Here is a 19914-nt window from a genome sequence, read left to right on the forward strand (position 1 = left end):
AAGCGACATGTTGCTGCCCAGTAGGAAAAATGAGCAACGTTGATAGTATATCTATTTGCTGTTCTCGCCCAGCAAATTAACCGCAGAACGCGTCGAGAATAACAAAGCTTTGGATGCTGACTATTTTCAGTCAAGTCAGTAAATGATGATTTTTCTCGCTTGTAAACAGTGCACACAAACTACATACAAAGTACTCTGCTCAAAACATCATTGCACTCTCGGTTGATTCTTCATAACGAGTGCTGAATGAGCATTGTTGGTACGCGCAGAGCCCCTCACTAGCATCGAACGCCGGTATGGTTAAAGGGTTTTAAGAAAGGCAACAGTAGCAAGGGCATTGTGCCTTGGAACCGCACGAATTTGCTTATCGTCGGGTTATTCGTTTAAATAACCATGCTGCACACTTGTTGTACCTGCTTTGTTTGTGGGCAGCTATTGGCGTCAACATTAGCTCGCATTAAAAGTTGCAGCGGCCGTGGTGGTTCCTTAGTTGGGGCGACCCAGTCAGTCCCGTCCACCGTGGCCGTGTTTCAATGCAAGATAAACTCGGAAAGTTAATGTGTGCCACGCAGTGCGTAGTTGATGTAGGGATTCCCAGAGAGTTTGAATCACAAACCCATATGCCGATCGGCAACAGTCAACCCCACAACTTGCATTCACAGTTAGCCTCTGTGAATACAACTAAAATCGCTTGGTATAAAAAAATATGCAGCTCCAGTCGAGCAGATCAGCGGCTGTCAATGCTCAGTGGCAATCTTCATCAAAAAATAGATTAAAATAATTTGAGGTGAACACGGCGAAAGTTAGCCATGCAACATAACCATGGATAGGAGTTAAACACAAATCACTTGCGCAGGAGCTCACTACGGACACGTACAATTACAAAGTGAGAAAAAAAAAAAGAAAAACGTGCTTGATTAATTGTTTACATAGTAGGTACACACATCTGTGCATTCTCCTACAAAGAAACAGGTCTACGCATTACTGTATGTTGTGGCTGCCTCGTCTACATAGTATGTTGCGCCCAAACCAAAACAGTACCAAGATTCCATTACGTGTCTTAAAGAAAGCCAAACTAGAGTTAGTATTTGCGACCTTTAAGCAAGTAGAGCACTCTGATGTAAAGATGAATAAACTCCAGCTTTGGCGTGACAAAGTATTATTCGATGAGCCAGCGTTGGTATCCAACCTTGGCGCTTCACTGTGGTGGCCCATTGTTTACGGTGACCTTCGTTGGCAAAAACACTTGTGCTAGCTTACTAAGCTTCACTATTTGTACCTTTCAGTGCAGGCCACATCAACACAACTAATTTGGCATGGGGTTTTCTTTCTGGCAGCACCAAACCACCCCGCAATAACGATGGGCAAAAGCAACTGAAATGTTGTTTTGCCTACCGTGCAAAAGTCACTGACGGCGACAGTGTCACCGCATCTTCGTGGCATATCCAGAGTGAAAGATGTTTATAGCTCAACTCATTTACCTATCATCCTGCATAGACCACTGCCATAACCCCGCCAGGGTGGCGCAGTAGTTAGGGCGCTCGACTACCGTTCCCAAGGATGCGGGATCGAATCCCGGCCTCGGCGGACGCCTTTCGCTGGAGGCGAAAAACAAGTTGCCTGTGTGCTGTGCGATGTCAGTGCACGATAAAGAACCCCAGGCGGTCAAAATTTTCAGGAGTCCTCCACTACAGCGTCTCTCATTGCCTGAGTCGCTTTGGAACGTTAAACCCCACAAACCAAACGAGACCACTGCCATAAATTTTCTTTCCTTGCTCTCCAACCAGTGTGCTTTTCTTTGTAGCTAAGACTTGTGCAGAGTGGAACTGGGGCACTGCACGGGCTCGGGCCGGGCCTGAAAATTGCTTCTTTGCTGGGCCCGGGCTTGGGCTTCATGTTCGGGCCTGGGTTGGGTACGGGCTTAAAGTGGCGGGCCCAGGCCGAGCTGGGGCTAGCTTTGTACAGCTACTTTTGAAAATGAAGAAACCACTAATAGTACATTTTTTTAATGCAGAATGAGAGAAAACTCAGTTGTAGACTGAGTTTAATCAGCTGCACTCGTGGTTTGTTCAAGAAATTTGGGTGCGCATGCCTCTCAGCACTCAGCAACACAAGTGAAAAAGTTAAAAAGGGAATGCGCAAAACCTTGCAGCGTGTTCTATTGCAGACTTTATGGAGCGGTGCAACGCATGGCATACGGCTTGTTTACATGAGCACGCGCTTACTAAAGTACAAAACACCGCCAGCTTGGGATTTTTCAGCCATCAGTGAGCATACTGCGTCGCATTTAGCAGAAGGCACCCCTTGTATCATGTTTTGTGTTACCGTCAACGACTGGACATTTGAAGCCTCATAAAAGCCACTGGAGAAGGACCTTTAATCCAATGCTTGGCGGGCAGCCGTCTTCACCTTGCCCCTCGCTTCTCACCCCCCCTCCCCCCCTCAATAAGCTCTTTACGGTTGTAGTAGCGGCATTGAATAAAAGCGTATTGCATTAGAAATCTTCGAGTATCCAAACTTATATGATGTGCGATAAACAGGTGTTTTTTCTTTCCGTTTCCATAACAATTCGGAGAGCAGCCATGCTCAGAAGAATATTTTGTTACATTTTTCTCCCATCTTGATTTGTTATTATTTATTTAATGTAACAATACTATTAGTCCTATTCAGGTCTAAGGTAGGAGTGCGTTGCTTAGATTAGAAGTACACTCATAGTAGTAAACTAAGACATTACTTATGAAAGCAGTCATGACCAAATGAAAAAAAATGTGAACAGCATACCTACCCGTCACGGATCCAGCAATTGAGACAACAGAGAGAATTACTCACGGCTCTTAGCATATACAATATTATTGGTAAGTTTATTACAACCTTGCTTCGGACTAGTTTCTAGCACACGTGTGGAAGATGCATACAGAAGGTAGGTTGACAGTTCCTCGTGGTATACCCACCACATCCTACTCTGGCAGCCAGCAAGACCAAATAAGAGCTTCAGTGGTGCAGTCTCGCACTCTTTCGATGAAACTGGAGTGCTTCATACAGTCTTTTGAAAATATTTTTTCTTCCATGTGCTTAGAATTTTTGTGCCGCGTTATCCGGGATGGGGACTCTCTTATATACCATTTTATGTCAATCAAGACTAGGTCATTTATGATGGAATAAGCATAATTGGCACGACTTACATAAAGCAACCAAAAGCCAAGTAGATACGGCACAGTGTAATTTTGTTTTTGTGTAATAGAAAAGAATTCAAGAGGTGACTTTCCACTTCTATTCTAAAAAAAATATAATTTTGTTAAATCAACACTGTATTCAGCAATAGCTTTTTTTTCGCCTTAACTACATTTTAAGGAGTCCGCACAGACAGACTGCCGTGCCTAGGCTGAGCCGATTCATTATAGCGCGGGCCCGGTTTGGGCCTGCTTCATGTCAGCGCGGGCCCGAGCCAGGCCCGGGCTCCAAACGATGGGCCCAGGCCGGGCAGGGGCGCAAAATCAGGCCTGTGCAGTGCTCGAAGTGGAACTGCCTTTCCAAATCCATCACATCCGTCGAGGATACATTGTTATTTAACTCGGCTATCGCTAACCATTTAATGTGAATATTCAGCAATTTTTTATTTCTGTGCATGGTCTGATTTTTACTTTTTTATTTGTCTTTGTTGTTGTTTTTTTCTGTTATCTTTGTTAATTATTTGAATATAGTTTTCATTTGTTGTGATGCAATTCCCACTGCACCTATGAGTGAGGTAACAAGTAAATACAAATGCTTCCCATTCTTGAGGACCCACATTTACCATTCTGCAAAGTACAATGTGTGAGTGATACAGCATGGCGTTAGCTGCCCATTGACGTGCAGGGGCTGTCCATGTATCGGAATAAACAGGTGGGAGCTAGGCTGTTGTGACAAACTTGTAGTCTTAGAAGGGTACATAGTGACAGTCTGAAAGCCACCATCACTCTAAATTGTGGTAGGTAGCCTGTCGGTGTGAAACAGTTTCTTTTTGGTTTTGTGTTAGTAAAGGTGGATTAGAGGCAACAGAGTTGTGGGTAAGCTGCGAGCATTAAAGCTTTCTTTCTTTTTGAGGCAGTGGCCACTGTTCTAGAGTTGGCAACATAAGTAAAACCCATTCTGTGCCTTCTTGTCCCTCCTTGCAGTGCACTGCATGGAGCCTTTGGCTGCCCATCATGCTCACTCACTGTTGCCGAGTGGTGTGACTGCTCAGTCACAGGCACCGTGTCGAGCGCTGTTTTTTTCTCGTCCCTTGGCGCCATTTGGGGTTCCTGAGCAGAGCTTTCTCTTGCCATGGCAGGTGCCCAACGATGCGTCGTACGTGTACAGTGGCTATGCGCCCCTCAGTGTGCGGCTGGCCCAGTTCCTGGCTCAGCCTGGCTGGCGGGCCATCTCGGAGGCCCTAGCCTTGCTGCCAGGACCCACACTGACCGACCTACACCAGGCGCGTCCCACAGTTGCTGGAGGACGCAGGCCCCGACGTAAGTGGCCATTCACTCCCAGTGGTCCCTAAAGTCTGCTCGTGACTCGCCTGTTCCACCACCTGAGATACATTTGCATGGTACATGTATGTCTATAGGGTGTTGCACATATAAATCACCAGCGTTTGGGGATGGCCAGTGCCCACTTTTCTTATAAGGACTTTGCCTTCCTGCTTGGCTGGCTTTTTTTGCCACCAGAAGTCACGGCAGCTTTGTTGTTGTACTCCATGGGTGAGTAGTGGTTCGGGCTGGCAACACCAGCCTGGGAGAACACTGGACAGCACAGTGCCATGCTGCTCGCAAAACACATGGGCTTACTTGATTCTAAGCATCTCATAAGTGAGTGGGTGCTTACATTCTAAAGATCTAAAATACTCCCTTCAGTTTTCTTATCAGTATTTCAATGAAATGGGTGCAAGAAATAACATTTTATCTGGTAAACAAACTTGGCACACATCTCGACAAATGCTGTTGCAATTTATTTACAAGTTAAGACGATGGTAGCCGTCTTCAAACTAATTCTGACTTTATCACGGTTGCCAAACAGCCGACACAAAACAAAGTAACGCAGGTCACAGTGCCTTCAGAACTTGCTGAGCTCCCTAATTGGCCGCCACTTGTAGGTCCATGTGACAACACACTGGTGGAGTTGTTGGGGTCCCTCTCAGCCGGCTTTTGGCACCACCGCCTTGGGTCTTCGAAGGCTCCCGCTGACTGTAACCTACACATTCGTGAGGAACCAGTGAGAACAGGCATGCGGCCCAGGCGTAATGTAGACACGTAAGACATGACCTGGGCAGATTACAATTTGTGTAGAATACTGTTAGTGTTACTAGTTTTGTGCCCTGGTTAATGAATGTAATGAGCCTGTGAAGAGCCCCACCCTCCTACCTCACAGTTCTATTTTGCGACCTCTTGCTAAGCACCATACCGTAACAGCTCACGAATTAAAACTCCACAGGCCGGACCTTACCCTTTTTATTGTTCAGAAGAGTCTGTGATCACCTGAACGTTTTCCCCAGGAGGTAATTCTCAGACCTTCTCTTTACTAAAAGCCAAAGGAGAACCTCCTGTCAACAGAGAGGAGTTCAGCGCATGTGTAATGATGTGGGTGCAGGTGGTTCGGTGAGCTCCCTGCAGTCGTCTAGCGGTGGGGAGGAGCCCAAGGTGATGCTGGTCTTCTTCCTAGGTGGCTGCACGTATGCAGAGATTTCCGCCCTGCGCTTCCTCTCACAGCAGGACGACGGTGGGTCCCCTTTCTGTCGCACTGAATTTGCGTTGCACAACAGCTGATGAAGTGCGCCCTGTGCTCTGCACTGTTGGCGATACAGTGGTGTTGCTTGCATTGCACTCTTGAATGAGTGCAGGCTACAATCTTTCCTCCATTCTGTGGCACAGTGTATAAGTCTGGGAGTTTTTAAATTTCAGCAGGGTGATGAGTTCGCATGCATAATTCATTAATGTCCTGAGCAAAGTCATGCACATTGGCTCACAGTACTGCTACATAAAAAATGTGCTTTTGACAGTGCAACCATTAATGTTTGCTTATTTTCTCCCAGGCACCAAAGCTGGCCAGTGGTAGCATGTTCTGTGATTTATTAGGGCACAAAAAAAATTGCCTGCATTAAAAAGGGCAGTGTTTGAAAAAAGCATATCACTGGGGTATAGAAAGGAGGCCTAGCAATCATAGTCATAGACCACGCATAACTTTTATTTAGCAGTTCTTATTTAGGCATGGACGAAAGATTTGGTTAAGAAATGCCAAAGTATGGAGGTTTCCGATCTAATAGACCAGATAGAATTGGCAGAGGTATCAAAGCTAATCAATAAGCGCAAAGTGGCTGATATAAGGAAGTATAACATGGACAAAATTTAGCATGCTGCCAAGAACGGGGAAAGCCTTAAAGCTATGAAGAAGAAATTGGGCATAGGCAAAAATAAGATGTATGCGCTAAGGGACAAGGCGGGCAATGTCATCACGAATCTGGGCAAGATAGTCAAAGTAGCCGAGGAGTTCTATACAGATCTCTACAGCAGCTAAAAAAGTCACGACAATAATGAGATTGGCGGTAGGGAAATGCAGTCAGACGTTCCGCCAGTGACGGAGGACGAAGTAAAGAAAGCATTAGAAACTATGAAAAGGGGAAAAGTAGCTGGAGAGGATCAGGTAACTTTAGGTTTTTTGAAGTACCCGAGGAGTTCTATACAGATCTCTACAGCAGCCAAAAAAGTCATGACAATAATGAGATTGGCGGTAGGGAAATGCAGTCAGACGTTCCGTCAGTGACAGAGGACGAAGTCAAGAAAGCATTAGAAACTATGAAAAGGGGAAAAGTAGCTGGAGAGGATCAGGTAACTTTAGCTTTGTTGAAGGACGGGGGGGATATTGTGCTGGAAAAAATGGCCACTCTGTATACGCTGTGCCTGGTATCATTGACAGTACCGGAACCATGGAAGAACGCAAACATTATCTTAATTCATAAGAAAGGGGACGATAAGGACTTGAAAAATTACAGACCAATCAGCTTACTGTCTGTTACGTTAAGGTATCTACCAAAGTAATCGCTAATAGAATCGGAAACTTTAGACTGCAACCAAGCAAAAGATTAAGCAGGTCTTCGGAAAGGATACTCTACTGTCGATCATATCCATACCAACAACCAGGTGATAGAAAAATGCTTGGAATATAACCAGCCCTTTTACATAGCATTCGTTGATTACGAAAAAGCATTTGACTCAGTAGAAACCTCGGCGGTCATGCAGGCATTGCGAAATCAGGGTGTAGACGAGCCGTACGTGAAACTGCTGGGAGATATATATAGGTGCTGCACAGCAACCATAGGTCTGCATAAAGAAAGCAACAAAATTCCTATAAAGAAATGTGTTAGGCAAGGAGACACGACCTCCCCAGTACTATTCTCAGCTTGCTTAGATGTATTCAGAGAATTGGAATGGGAGCAGTTAGGGATAAGAGTAGATGGAGAATACCTCAGTAATCTGCGATTTGCTGATGACGTTGCCTTGCTAAGTAACTCGGAGGATGAATTGAAAATAATGATTGATGGCCTAGACAGGAAAAGTAGAAAGGTAGGCTTGAAAATCAATATGCAGAAGACTAAGGCAAGGTTCAATAGCCTAGGGAAGGAACAGCAGTTTACGTTAGGTAGCAAAGCACTGGAAGTAGTAGGAGAATATGTCTACTTAGGACAGGTAGTAAGTGCAGATACGGACCATAAAAGGGAAATAACAAGGAGAATAAGACTGGAATGGAGCGCATTTCGTAAGCACTCCCAGATTATGACTAGCAGCTTACCGGTATCGTTCAAGAGGAAAGTTATACAACACTTGCATCTTACCTGTACCATAGCCTCCTTTATACTCTCTGTGCCTGTCAACGCGCCCCGCGAACAATAGAGCGGCGCCGTCGGGTAAAGTTGCACGGCGCTGCCGCTCCCCTCGCTGAGGGCGCCACTGACGTAGGGGTCGAGGCGCACGGGTACGAACGTCGCGCGGGGTGGGAGCGCTGTTATTCGCTAGCGGGATAACTGTCCCTAAGCATGAATCATGCTTATTCAGCATATTTACTTCTAAGGCCGACATCCACTAAGCATAACAAGTGACATGATATTTGTTAGGCAATAACACCAACGCTGTATGTCATTTTATGTCAGGCAGTTTCAAGGAATTGCGCATGGCTCGAGAAACGGCATGACTGCTCCGCTAGCACTAATGGTAACAGAAAAAATACAATGCTAGTCTACGCTACAATAAAGCAAAATTTAAGAAGAAAGGCACCAGCATTTATTTACACATTTCACAACAGCAATTGTGCTACAAGAGTACCATGTAGTAGTGGTTGTGATGAATAGTTGCCACAAGTAGGGAAAAATGTTCACGGTGACTGCTGTCACTGATAGCACTTAAGAAGCCAGCTTGATTTACAGATGATTGGTACAACTACATCGCAGTATGCCATGGAGATCTGTAAGGAGCACAACTTTGGTATCAGCTGTTACTTTCAATGATTCAGCGCGTCATACAAACATATTTTATTTTAACCTGAAAAACACGGAAAGACAAATATACGCCTTGCATCTTTCTGTTTCGATCACTCCAAAATAATCGTCACAATAGGCAAAGCTTGTGTTTTTCTTTTTTCACAGAATTGTGCACTTAGCGAAGCAAAAAATACTGCGCTGGAGCACATGTAACATACGACACAGACAAGTTAACCAGGGAGGAAGTAGCACCGCAGTCCAGAAAATACACGTGCACATTTAATATTATTATTACCTTACTGACGCCTAATAAACACACTTCTGGTGTTGTCATTATTTTTCACAGGGCCTAGCTGTTGAGTATGAGTTTTGCAGTTTCCGATGCTAGAGAGGGACAGCGATTTAGTTGACAAGGAAAACTAATATAGGCTTTGCACGATATGGTTTAACTCACTTTAAAGTAGTCATCTTCACAATACAGTTGAATCCCGCTATAACGAAATTCACGGTGCACGAAAAAAAATTCGTTCTCGCGGAACTTCGTTATCGCAAAAATTTGACGTGAAACGCAGAAAGAATTGCCCAAGCAGCAGCAAAGGCGTTTAATGCCAAAAATCTGTAAGCTTGGTTTGCTTACGCTTCACGGCGAGCAACGCCGTCACGCGATTTTCGCACTCGGTCAGCAAACCCATTGCAACATCGTCGTCTCGGACAGCAACGAAATTCCTGATGACATCAAAAGCGTCCATCACCTGTACGGCGGTTGCCGCAGCCGGCGCTTCCTGTACGTCGTCGTCTTCTTCATCGGAAGAGTCCTTATCATTCCGGGCAGCTTTTATGATCTGCTCATCACTCACATCTTCGTGAACAACAACACAAGCGTCAGCGCCGATGTATTCGTCGAGCTCGAGATTAGGCGGCACGGTTCCTATTTCTCCCAGCGTTTTCCAGGCGGCCGCGATCCCCGGAGCCGGTGACGCCTCTTCGTCGTCGTCTGTAACGCCTGGTGTTAGGCCAGCAGAGTGTACGGGTCGACCTTCGGCAAATCCGGCGTGCCTGAAACAGTTCACAATTACTGAGCGCCCCAGTGTGCTCCAGGCAGCAGACATAATCTGCAGTGCCACGTATAAGTCCACCTTCGTGTCTCGGCCGGTTTCAGTGTTAAAAAGCAGCCGCTGAATTAACCTCCCGCGGTAAGCGCGCTTCAGGCTAAGAATCACGCCCTGATCGAGAGGCTGTAAGACAGACGTGCAATTGGGAGGGAAAAACCTCAGCTCCGTGTTAGTGAGCTTGACTTCGTCGGAGTGATGCGCTGAACAATTGTCCAAAAGCAAGCAAACTTTACGGCCCTGCCGCTTCATGTCGCGGTCGAATGCCATCATCCACTCGGTGAAAATAGCGCGGGTCATCCATGACTTGTTGTTCGCCTTGTACTGCACAGGTAGGCTACGAGTTCCCTTAAAACAGCGCGGCTTGGCACTTTTGCCTATGACTAACGGCGGACGCTTGTCCGAGCCATCCATGTTTGTGCAAAGCAGCACTGTGATGCGTTTTTTGCTGTGTTTGCCGCCGTGACAGCGCTGCCCCTTGAAGTCGAGCGTCCTAGCCGGCAACATCTCGTAGAATAGCCCGGTCTCGTCGGCGCTGTAAATGTCTGCAGGCGCGAAGTTGCTTAAAATTCCGGCCATGTTACTCGCCTTCCAAGCAGCTGCTCCGTCCACGTCTGCTGACATTGACTCGCCGCACAACACTTTTCCAACGATGTTATGGCGGGCCTTGAAACGGTTTAGCCAGCCAATGCTGGCTTTAAAATCATCAATGCCAAGTAGGCATGCATAGTTCAAGGCTTTCTGCTGGACGATGCTTCCGGACAGGGGGACGTTGCTGGCTCGTGCTTCCACAAACCACGCATGCACTGCTTTGTCCTGTCCAACTCTTCATGGAGGGGCCGCGTCACCTTTTTGTGCTTCGAGGATGTGCCTGAAGCAAGTGCCATTCTCACGCTGTCCTTATTGCCTAGAATCGTTGACAGCGAACTTGCAGGAATTCCGAAGTCTTCAGCAATTGCCGCTTTCTTCCTTCCGCTTTCTGCTTGGGCGATTATTTGAGCCTTTTGCTCAAGGGAAAGAGTTTTGCGTTTTTTCACTTGCGTTGCCATCGTGTCCTGCGGATGAAAACTCGTCGTTGTCGAAGAGAAAGGCAGCGAGTGAACAACGCGACCACGACACAAAGCCAAAATGGCGGAACTGCAATCACGTGATTTCATGGCTTTGGATTTGACTTGGACTTCTCGCCAATAAAACTAGTTTCGGTTTCGATTTTGAACGCGAAAATTTCGTTGAAGCGGAAACGCTCTGCAAAAATGGTTCGTTGTGCAGAGAAATTTAGGCCATTAATTCTTATAGGATACTCGCGGGGAATAAAAAATTATTCGTTGTCGCGGAAATTTCGTTGTGGCGGTATTCGTTGTGGCGGGATTCAACTGTAGGTAAATCTTGTGTTTCTATTTTATCACAAAATTTTGTAATTAGCGTATACTGCAAAAGAAAAAAAAACCTTCGCAGGAGCACATCTAACACACTACGCAGACGAGCTAGGCAGGGAAGCATTTAGCATTGCAGTCCAGAAAGCACAGGTGCACATCTAACATTACTACTGCAGTATTGACGCTAAATAAACACAGTGTTTGGTGCTGTCACTATATTTACAAGCCTCAAAGCAGCTGAACACTACGCAGCGATCGCCAGAAGGACAAAACAAAGCTTGGCACTTACCAGTAGGTGCAGTGCTGTATTCCTGCAACACCCAAAGGCAGATGACCTTGCACACTGTAAAACAGTCCACGAAACAGCAAGAAAGCGGCAGCGCGTGGCTATCCGGAGCGCTTTGCAACACTGCGCACCCGGCACTTGCCTGGCGAGGCTGACCCTACGTCGCTGTCGCCATCTCTCGGCAGCAAGCGGCGTAACTTTTCAACAGAGGAGGAGCAGCAGCGACGGCCGCGGAATGGCCAGGCACAGAGTGTATAAAGGAGGCTATGTCTGTACTCACCTATGGGGCTGAAACGTGGAGGCTAACAAAGAGGGTTCTACTTAAGTTGAAGACAATGCAGAGGGCTATGGAAAGAAAAATGGTAGGGATAACATTAAGAGATAGGAAACGTGCAGAGTGGGTCAGAGAAATAACTCTAGTCACTGACATTCTAGTGGAAATCAAGAAGAAGGAATGGGCATGGGCAGGACACGTTGCGCGAAGAAAGGATAACCGATGCTCGCTTAAGGGGGGACATGGGTCTTAAAACTAACTTTATTATTTACTGCCCAAATGTGATGAAACCTCCCAGAAATGTTCAGTTTTTTCTGCTGACTTCAAATATGCAAAAATGTCTCTTCTGGGGTGATTAGTTCTAAAGGTATTAGAGAATTATTGCTATTGTCTGCTCAAACAACAGAGGAAAAAATGCTCATTAGAAAAATAATTTTTAATATACAGGTAGATACTATAAAGTATAAGGAATGCAATGTTGGAAGCACATTTTTTATTTTCACTTGTAAAACTTTTATATCTTAACTTGAAATCCTTACACAGTTGCCATGCTTGTGAGTGCGAAGTTCAGTGGGCTGCTAAATCTCTATTATTAGCTCAATTACAAAACTGCTTCCAACATTGCACTTCTTACACTTTATAGTATCTATCTGTATATTAAAAATTAATTTCTGATGAGTATTTTGTTCCTATTGTTTAAACAGACAATACAATAATTCTCTAATATCTTTGGAATTAATTGCCCTAGAAGAGAAATGCTTGCATATTTGAAATCAGTAGAAAAAACTGGACAATTCTGTGAGGTTTCATAAAATTTGGGTAATAAATAACAATACCAATTTTAAGACCCATGTCCCCCTTAAGGCAACAAACTGGATTCCAAGGGAAGGAAAACGTAGCAGGGGTCGGCAGAAAGTTAGGTGGGCGGATGAGGTTAAGAAGTTCGCAGGGGTCAAGTGGATGCAGCTAGCACAGGACCGGGTTAATCGGAGTAATATGAGAGAGGCCTTCGCCTTACAGTGAGTATAGTCAGACTGAGGATGATGATGATTTAGGCATGGCTCTTCTGGATTGCAGCTCCTGTGGAGTACCTGGTGGTCACTACAAAGCTCATCAATGGCCGAACATTCCTCCAGTCCCTCAATGAACCGCTCAGCCCACCACAGTGAATAAACGCTCTTGTTCTGGATGCATCTCTTCCCCGGACTGCCTTTCCTCAGAGTCCTTGGTGGCATCAAATGCTTTGGTAATGTGTCCATGGGTATCTTTCATGTCTCGTCATAGATCTATGATGGGTTCCTTCCGCCTTGGCGGCAGTCCTAACCAATTTGTTGCTTTGGCTATTTATTTAAATCCTGTACCCATCTTGTATCATCCTTTCACTTTACTTTCTGCTGAATACAGTGTTGATTTAACAAAATTATTATTTATATTATTAATATATATTTTTTTTTGCCCTGCAGGGGGCACCTGTTAAAGCAGGTGTTTGTGTGTTTTGTGCGACACCACGGACCCCGAGCACCCACGTTTAGCCGTACGTGGCATCGCCGTGTCTGGGTAAAAGGGGATCCTGGTGGTTGAGCCGATGCCGAATGTTTGGACTGTAAAGGCCCCTCGGCGGAGGCAACACACCACTTTGGCTCACGCTTTTCATAGACGGCACCTCCGGCCTGACCCGACCGGGGGAAATCGGCAGTCGCTTATTCTGTCCTCCCCTCCATCTTTCACTCTCCTATCTTCTATCCTACAGCTGTCCTGTCTTCTTCTCTCTTCTTGGATTCTTCCTTCTTCCAGGCGGCTAGGGTTAACCGTGTGTGGTGTAACTACCCTAAGTTACCCATATTAGATTATAGTTACTGTGTACAGCTGGCGAGAGTAGGACTTATTTAACTCCTGCCCCGTCCCCTTGTTGGGCTCGATGGTGGATGGCTGGCACTGTGACCGAACAGCATACTTACTTTATGGCTTCTTCAAGACAAAATGAATGATCGCCAAACAAAGAAAAGGCGGACCGAAGTAACCTCTCAATTCTTTAATGAAAAACCAGAAGTATTCCCCAAGTTCCACGTTATCCGCAGTGAAAAACCAGAAAAGCCAGCCCGCATGGTGTCTCCCTTCCTCGTGTCCAAGTCTCTCACACAAGCACTGGGTCCAGGATACAAAGTATCCAAGCTGGGCAGTGGGGACCTCCTGCTTGAAGTCAAAGACAATACTGCCAGCCCGCATGGTGTCTCCCTTCCTCGTGTCCAAGTCTCTCACACAAGCACTGTGTCCAGGATACAAAGTATCCAAGCTGGGCAGTGGGGACCTCCTGCTTGAAGTCAAAGACAAAACTCAATATGACAACATTCCAAAGCTTGAGTCGTTTGGGGACATCCCAATTGTAGTGTCTATGCCTATGTCCCCTTCATGGATCACTGCCTTGTCGTGGCGGAGGGGCTTGCGAAACTCGATGAAGTCGTGAGCTCTGCTGTGTAGGGCCACCCAAGATAGACAGGTCAAGGCAGAGAGTTCTGACAAAATGTGATTCACTGGAGAAGGTAATGGCAACCCACTCCGGTATTTCCTGCCAAGAAAACCCTATGGCCAGTCACAATACCATTAATTATATGGCGCCGGAAGATGAGCCCCCCAGGTTGGTAGGCGTCCCACATGTTACTGGGGATGAACAAAGGGTGATTCCTAGTAGCTCCAGGACGAATGAAGCGGCTGGGCTAAAGCCAAAAGGACGCTCAGTTGTGGATGTGTCGGGAAGCGACCGGAAAGTCCGATGTTGCAAGGAGATATATCACATAGCAACATGGAATGTAAGATCTATGACGCAAGGTAAACTGGATGTCTTCAAGCAAGAAATGGACAGATTGAACGTGATGGTTAGATGGAATCCTCGAGGCACTGCAGATGAAGTTAAGTGATGTTAGGAAGATAGTGAGAGACAGGAAAGCGTGGCGTGACATGGTCCATAGGGTCACGAAGAGTCGGACACGACTGAGTGTCTATGCACACATCATTAAATACTGTCCGTGGCGTAATATCTGAGAGCGACTTCTTGAACATCACAGAAGAAGAAATGCTTGAGGGTCTTAAAGAACAGCATGTAACCAATGTCCACAGAATAAAAATAAGAAAAGATGACAAAAAAATACCTACTAAGCACCTTGTCCTAAGTTTTGCCACCTCCACACTCCTCGAATCTATCGAAGTAGGATTATATCAAAGTGACTGTGCGACATTATATCCCCAACCCCAGACGCTGTTTCAACTGTCAACGTTTCGGTCATGGCTCACAGAGCTGCCGTGGCCGTTCAAAATGTGCAGATGTGCTGGAAATGACCACACCTCTGAAAACTGTGCAGCTGTGCCACATTGCGCCAACTGCGATGGGGAGCACCCTGCCTACTCCAGATCATGCCAAACTTGAAAAAATGAAAAGGAAATCATAGCCATAAAAACAACAGAAAACATCATCTTCAAAGAAGCGCACGAAAAACTGAAAAAGAAAAACCCATTTGTTCTTACAGCGAAGGCAGACTACTCCAAGGTGGTGCGTGGGGGCGACACGCCACGCTTGAATCTGGCTCCTGTCCAGGAAATGCCTCAGACAGGACAACCCCCGCCCCAGGCAAGGACAGCGAAAGCTTCCTTGCCATCTGCAAAACAGGGCCTACCAGCCTCTCAACCGCCAGCCCAAAAGGCTTCCTTCCAGAAGAAGCCTGAAACACAAGCACCCACAGCTGACCTGCGGACGTCCAGCGCCTCCGAGGAAGCGATGGACACTAGTCTTAGTTCGCCGCCGCTTCTGCGCCGGCACAACTCCCTTGAAAAGAAAAAAAGGGAGAAACCCCGAATAACGGGCCCTGAGAGACCCGAAACCTAACCTTTTAATTCTCAACAAAACCCACCCAATATGGCGTTCCTCATTCACTGGAACTGTCGAGGTCTAATTAACAACTATGGTGATGTAAAAGATCTCTTAAACACGTTCTCTCCATTCGTCATCTGTTTACAAGAAACAAAAAATTATAAAGTCTTTCGGTGTGACCGGGCGCAGTCTGGTAGATTATCAGGAGGTGTCGCTATTGTTATCCAGAGTGGTGTTGCAACCAGACAAATCAAGCTCAAAACTAAATACAAAGCCGTAGCTGTTACCACTTTGCTTTTTAAAACGATAATGATATGCTGCATATATCTTCAACCACATTTACCAGTAAACCTCCATGACTTAGAGGAGCTTTTAGACCAGCTACCAGAGCCTTATCTGGTAGTTGATGATTTTAATGCCCATTCATCTTTTTGGGGCAGTGAATTAACGGATACTAGAGGCCGCATATTAGAAGATTTTATATTATGTAACAACATATGTTTGCTGAACACCGGAAGGCAAACATACTGCTCACCAAGCACTGGAAAAATGAGCTGTTTAGATCTATCCCTCTGCTCACCATCAATTTTTTTATTATTTTAAATGGGACGTGATATATAACAACCCGTATGGAAGTGATCATCTACCTGTTGTTATTGAGCTTTTATCTTCTCCATCAATCATCCCTTCTAAACCACGTCGCTGGAAGCTCCACCTAGCCGACTGGTCATTGTTCAAATTAGAAGCCAATTTAGAAAACATTTTTTCAGACAGCCTCAGTGTGGATGAATTAAATGAGCTTTTCACGACCCGTATCCTTACTGCTGCTCACCTTGCTATCCCCCAGTCCTCGGGCAAAATACAACCAAATCATAAACTGTGGTACACACAGGAATGTAAGGAAGCAAAAAAACAAAATAAAGCCTGGGGTGTCTTTCTCAGGTACCCAACGCACGAGAACCTAATGAACTTTAAGAAAGCAAGAGCAAAAGCAAGATATATTCATCGCAGCGCAGAAAAAACATCTTTAAAAAACTGTTTCATCTATAAACAGTTCCATCACATCCAAAAAGGTATGGGAACAGGTTTGCAAACTAGATGGTAGCTACTCCCCCTACACAGTCCCTCTCCTAACACCTCCAGGTGTGCAAACTAGCTTGCAGGAGCAGGCAGATATACTCGGTGAGCATTTCTGCAAAGTGTCTAGCTCTAACCACTGCACAGAATCATTCCTAAGATATAAAATCACAGCTGAAAAACAAACTCCCAACTAGCGGTGGCAGCAAAGAACTGATTAACAGTTTGATCACAATACAAGAAATTCATAGAGTTCTATCTACTGGCAAAAAGACTGCCCCAGGTCCCGACGAGATACATTATGAAATGCTGTCCCGCCTCTCTGAGCCATCTGTAGAAGCCCTTCTAAAGTTTTTCAACAAGATATGGGTAGTAGGACAGATACCGGAGGCGTGGAAAAAAGCTCTTGTTGTGCCATTTTTAAAGCATGGCAAACCACCAACTTCGGCCAGCAGTTATAGGCCAATATCTTTAACTAGCTGTCTGACAAAATCATTTGAGAGTATTCTTAATATTAAATTAATGTTTATCCTAGAATCCCAAGAGCTTCTCGACATTCATCAGTGTGGTTTTAAGAAGGCATGTTGTACAACTGACCATCTTGTCTGTCTGGAAAATACCGTCAGAGAAGCATTCATACACAGACAGCACTGTCTAGCGGTCTTCTTCGATCTTGTAAAGGCATACGACACAACTTGGAGGTTCGGAATACTGCGTGACCTTGCAGACTTGGGCATCCGTGAGAGAATGCTAAACCACGGCCGCTCAATGGAGGCGCTAAACATCTTGAGTGACTTCCTCTCTAACCGCTCATTTAATGTTCGTCTTGGCACAACTATATCAAAAACATTTATCCAAGAGAATGGCGTACCACAGGGATGTATTTTAAGCACTACATTGTTTGTTGTAAAAATGAATAGTATAAGTAAAGCAATCCCAGAGTCTGTTATGTATTCACTTTACGTTGATGACTTGCAAATTGCCTGTACATCATCCAACATATCATCCTGTGAGAGGCAAATACAGATAACATTGAATAAGTTAGCTACATGGGCAGGCAGGAATGGGTTTAAATTCTCCCCTCAAAAAACAGTAGCTGTTCTTTTTTCACTTAAGAGAGGCCTACTGACAGATCCGACTTTATACCTAAATGAAGCTGAACTGCCAGTAAAAAATGAACATAAATTTTTAGGTATAACTTTTGATAAAAAATTAACATTCCTGCCTCACATAACTAACCTTAAAAAGAAAGCTTCCAAGTCCCTCAACATACTGAAAGTTCTCTCAAAGAAGCACTGGGGATCCGATCAAACATGCCTTTTACACATTTACCGCTCTGTTGTATGCTCCAGTTTAGATTACGAGGTCATCACATCTAAAGCGGTTAGACCCAATACATAACCTCGGCTTACGTCTTTCTAGTGGTGCATACAGAACATCCCCCATTAAAAGCATCTATGTAGAAACAAATGAACTACCCCTTGCTGACAGGAGGAGCATGCTTACATGTGAATACATACTCAGGATAAGATCTTTACCAAAACATCTCTGTTTCCCCTTAGTTACAAAGTGCTCTTCCAGAACACTGTTCATAAACAAACACCATTCTATCGGGCCTTTACTACTCTGCTTCGAAGAAATATGCCAAGATTTAGGAATACTGGATGCACTTCCAACTGTAGCCCAGAGACAGTATCCATTTCCGCCCTGGTACAGCCTTCCCTCTACATGTGACCTCACACTGACAGCCTTCCGAAAAAATCAAACAGCACACGAACACATATTACAAGAATACCTAGCACTACGAGAGAAGTATATGAACTTCACCGAATTTTTTACAGATGGATCAAAAACAGCAAATTATGTTGGATGTGCTGTTGTGCAAGGCAACAGAGAAAAAGTTGTAAGGCTGCCTAACAGTGCCTCAATATTTACTGCAGAATGTTACGCTGTCTATGTAGCTGTAAATAAAATTATGCAACAGAACTGTGAAAAGAGCATAATCTATACCGATTCTTTAAGTGTGCTTACGGCATTACATTCTAAAAATGCAGTTGAGCCTATAGTAGTAGGGAACATCATTCACGGCATAAAAAAAAAAATTACAACGCAAGGCCAAACCATAATCTTTTGCTGGGTTCCTAGCCATGTCGGGATAGATGGTAACGAAGTAGCCGACTCATGCGCTGCACAAGCTCGAACTAGGGAAATAAAGAAAATACCAATTCCCTACAAGGACTGTATTAAGTTAGTAAAAAGAAGCCTGATAGATAAATGGCAGAAAAAATGGAATAACGAAGAGCAAAATAAACTACACACAGTAAAACCCATAGTAGGAGAATGGAAATCATGTACACAGAACAAACGCTTCAGTGAGGTGATTTTGTGCAGTCTTCGAATCGGACATACACACTTGACACACAATTTCTTACTGAGAAAAGAGCAAAAACCATTATGCGAAGAATGTGGAGGTGAGTTCACCGTGAACCACATTTTGATCTTGGTGCACAGAACTTGAACAGTTAAGGAAAAAATATTTTACTCCATTCTATAATGAACGCATCCCATTCCACCCCTGTTTACTATTAGGAGACAACCCGCTTGTTGAAATTTCATCTGTTTTTAGCTTTCTTAAAGAGTTAGGGACTCTAAATCAGCTGTAATTTTCTAAACTTTTCATTTTCACTCATAAAGAAGCTCAGCAACCTAGTGTTTGGTGCATGATGGCCATAGTTGCCTGTGTGCCAAAAAACCCAATCCAACCCAACCCAACCCCTTTTTTTTTTTTTTTTGAGAATAGAAGTGGAAAGTCGCCTCTTGGATTCTTTTCTATTACACAGAAACAAAATTACACTTTGCCGTGTCTACTTGGCTTTTGGTTGCTTCATGTAAGTCTTGCCAGTTATGCTTTATTTACTCTACCTTTGCTTCGTGCAAGTCAGTGCCAACTTTGGAAAATGAAAGAAAAAAGTGCAGCATGCTTAATTATATTGTATGTGTTAACAATCAGTTAACATTAAGTTTTCTCCTTGCGTTTATAACTTCACTTGCTTCTCTTTTGCTTCTTACCTCTTCTTCATATTTTTTTGTTTACTTTGCCATTAATTTTTGTGCTCTGCTTTGCTAAGCAGCTTTGATGTGCATATTGTTGAGTAATTTTTGATAATTTTAGATTTTGCTTTGTCGTTCTTAGTCATTGTCAGTTTTAGTCTCTTTCTTTTCTAGGAATGGGGTGAAGGTGGTGCTTTTTTTGTGACAGCCATCTTGAGGCTTATCCCTACCACCGATCGAAAATTAGAAGGCGCAACTCCTGGTGTCAAACTTGAAGAATATATTGTCTCTAGTCAGACCAATTCTCGAACATGCCTCGATAGTATGGGGCGTGTTTATAATTAGTTTGTGCTAATTTATTTTTTCTGATTACCATGAAAAGTTCTTGCTC

The 19914-nt window shown here is 44.7% G+C and overlaps 1 protein-coding gene across 1 annotated transcript in view; it reads left to right on the forward strand.

Moving 5' to 3' along the window:
* LOC146194319 (vacuolar protein sorting-associated protein 33A-like) overlaps window positions 1-12722 on the forward strand; it is a 149031-nt gene extending 136309 nt beyond the window's left edge. Inside the window, exons 15-17 of the mRNA XM_084597348.1 lie at window positions 4310-4490; window positions 5608-5736; window positions 12611-12722. Coding sequence (XP_084453474.1) covers window positions 4310-4490; window positions 5608-5736; window positions 12611-12702 — 402 coding nt within the window. The 3' untranslated portion in view covers window positions 12703-12722. The remainder of the gene's footprint in view (window positions 1-4309; window positions 4491-5607; window positions 5737-12610) is intronic.
* The last annotated feature ends 7192 nt before the right edge of the window (window positions 12723-19914 follow it).

Source organism: Amblyomma maculatum, chromosome 3, assembly GCF_055883805.1.
Source record: "Amblyomma maculatum isolate TAMU_Amacu chromosome 3, ASM5588380v1, whole genome shotgun sequence".
Lineage (NCBI taxonomy): Eukaryota > Metazoa > Arthropoda > Arachnida > Ixodida > Ixodidae > Amblyomma > Amblyomma maculatum.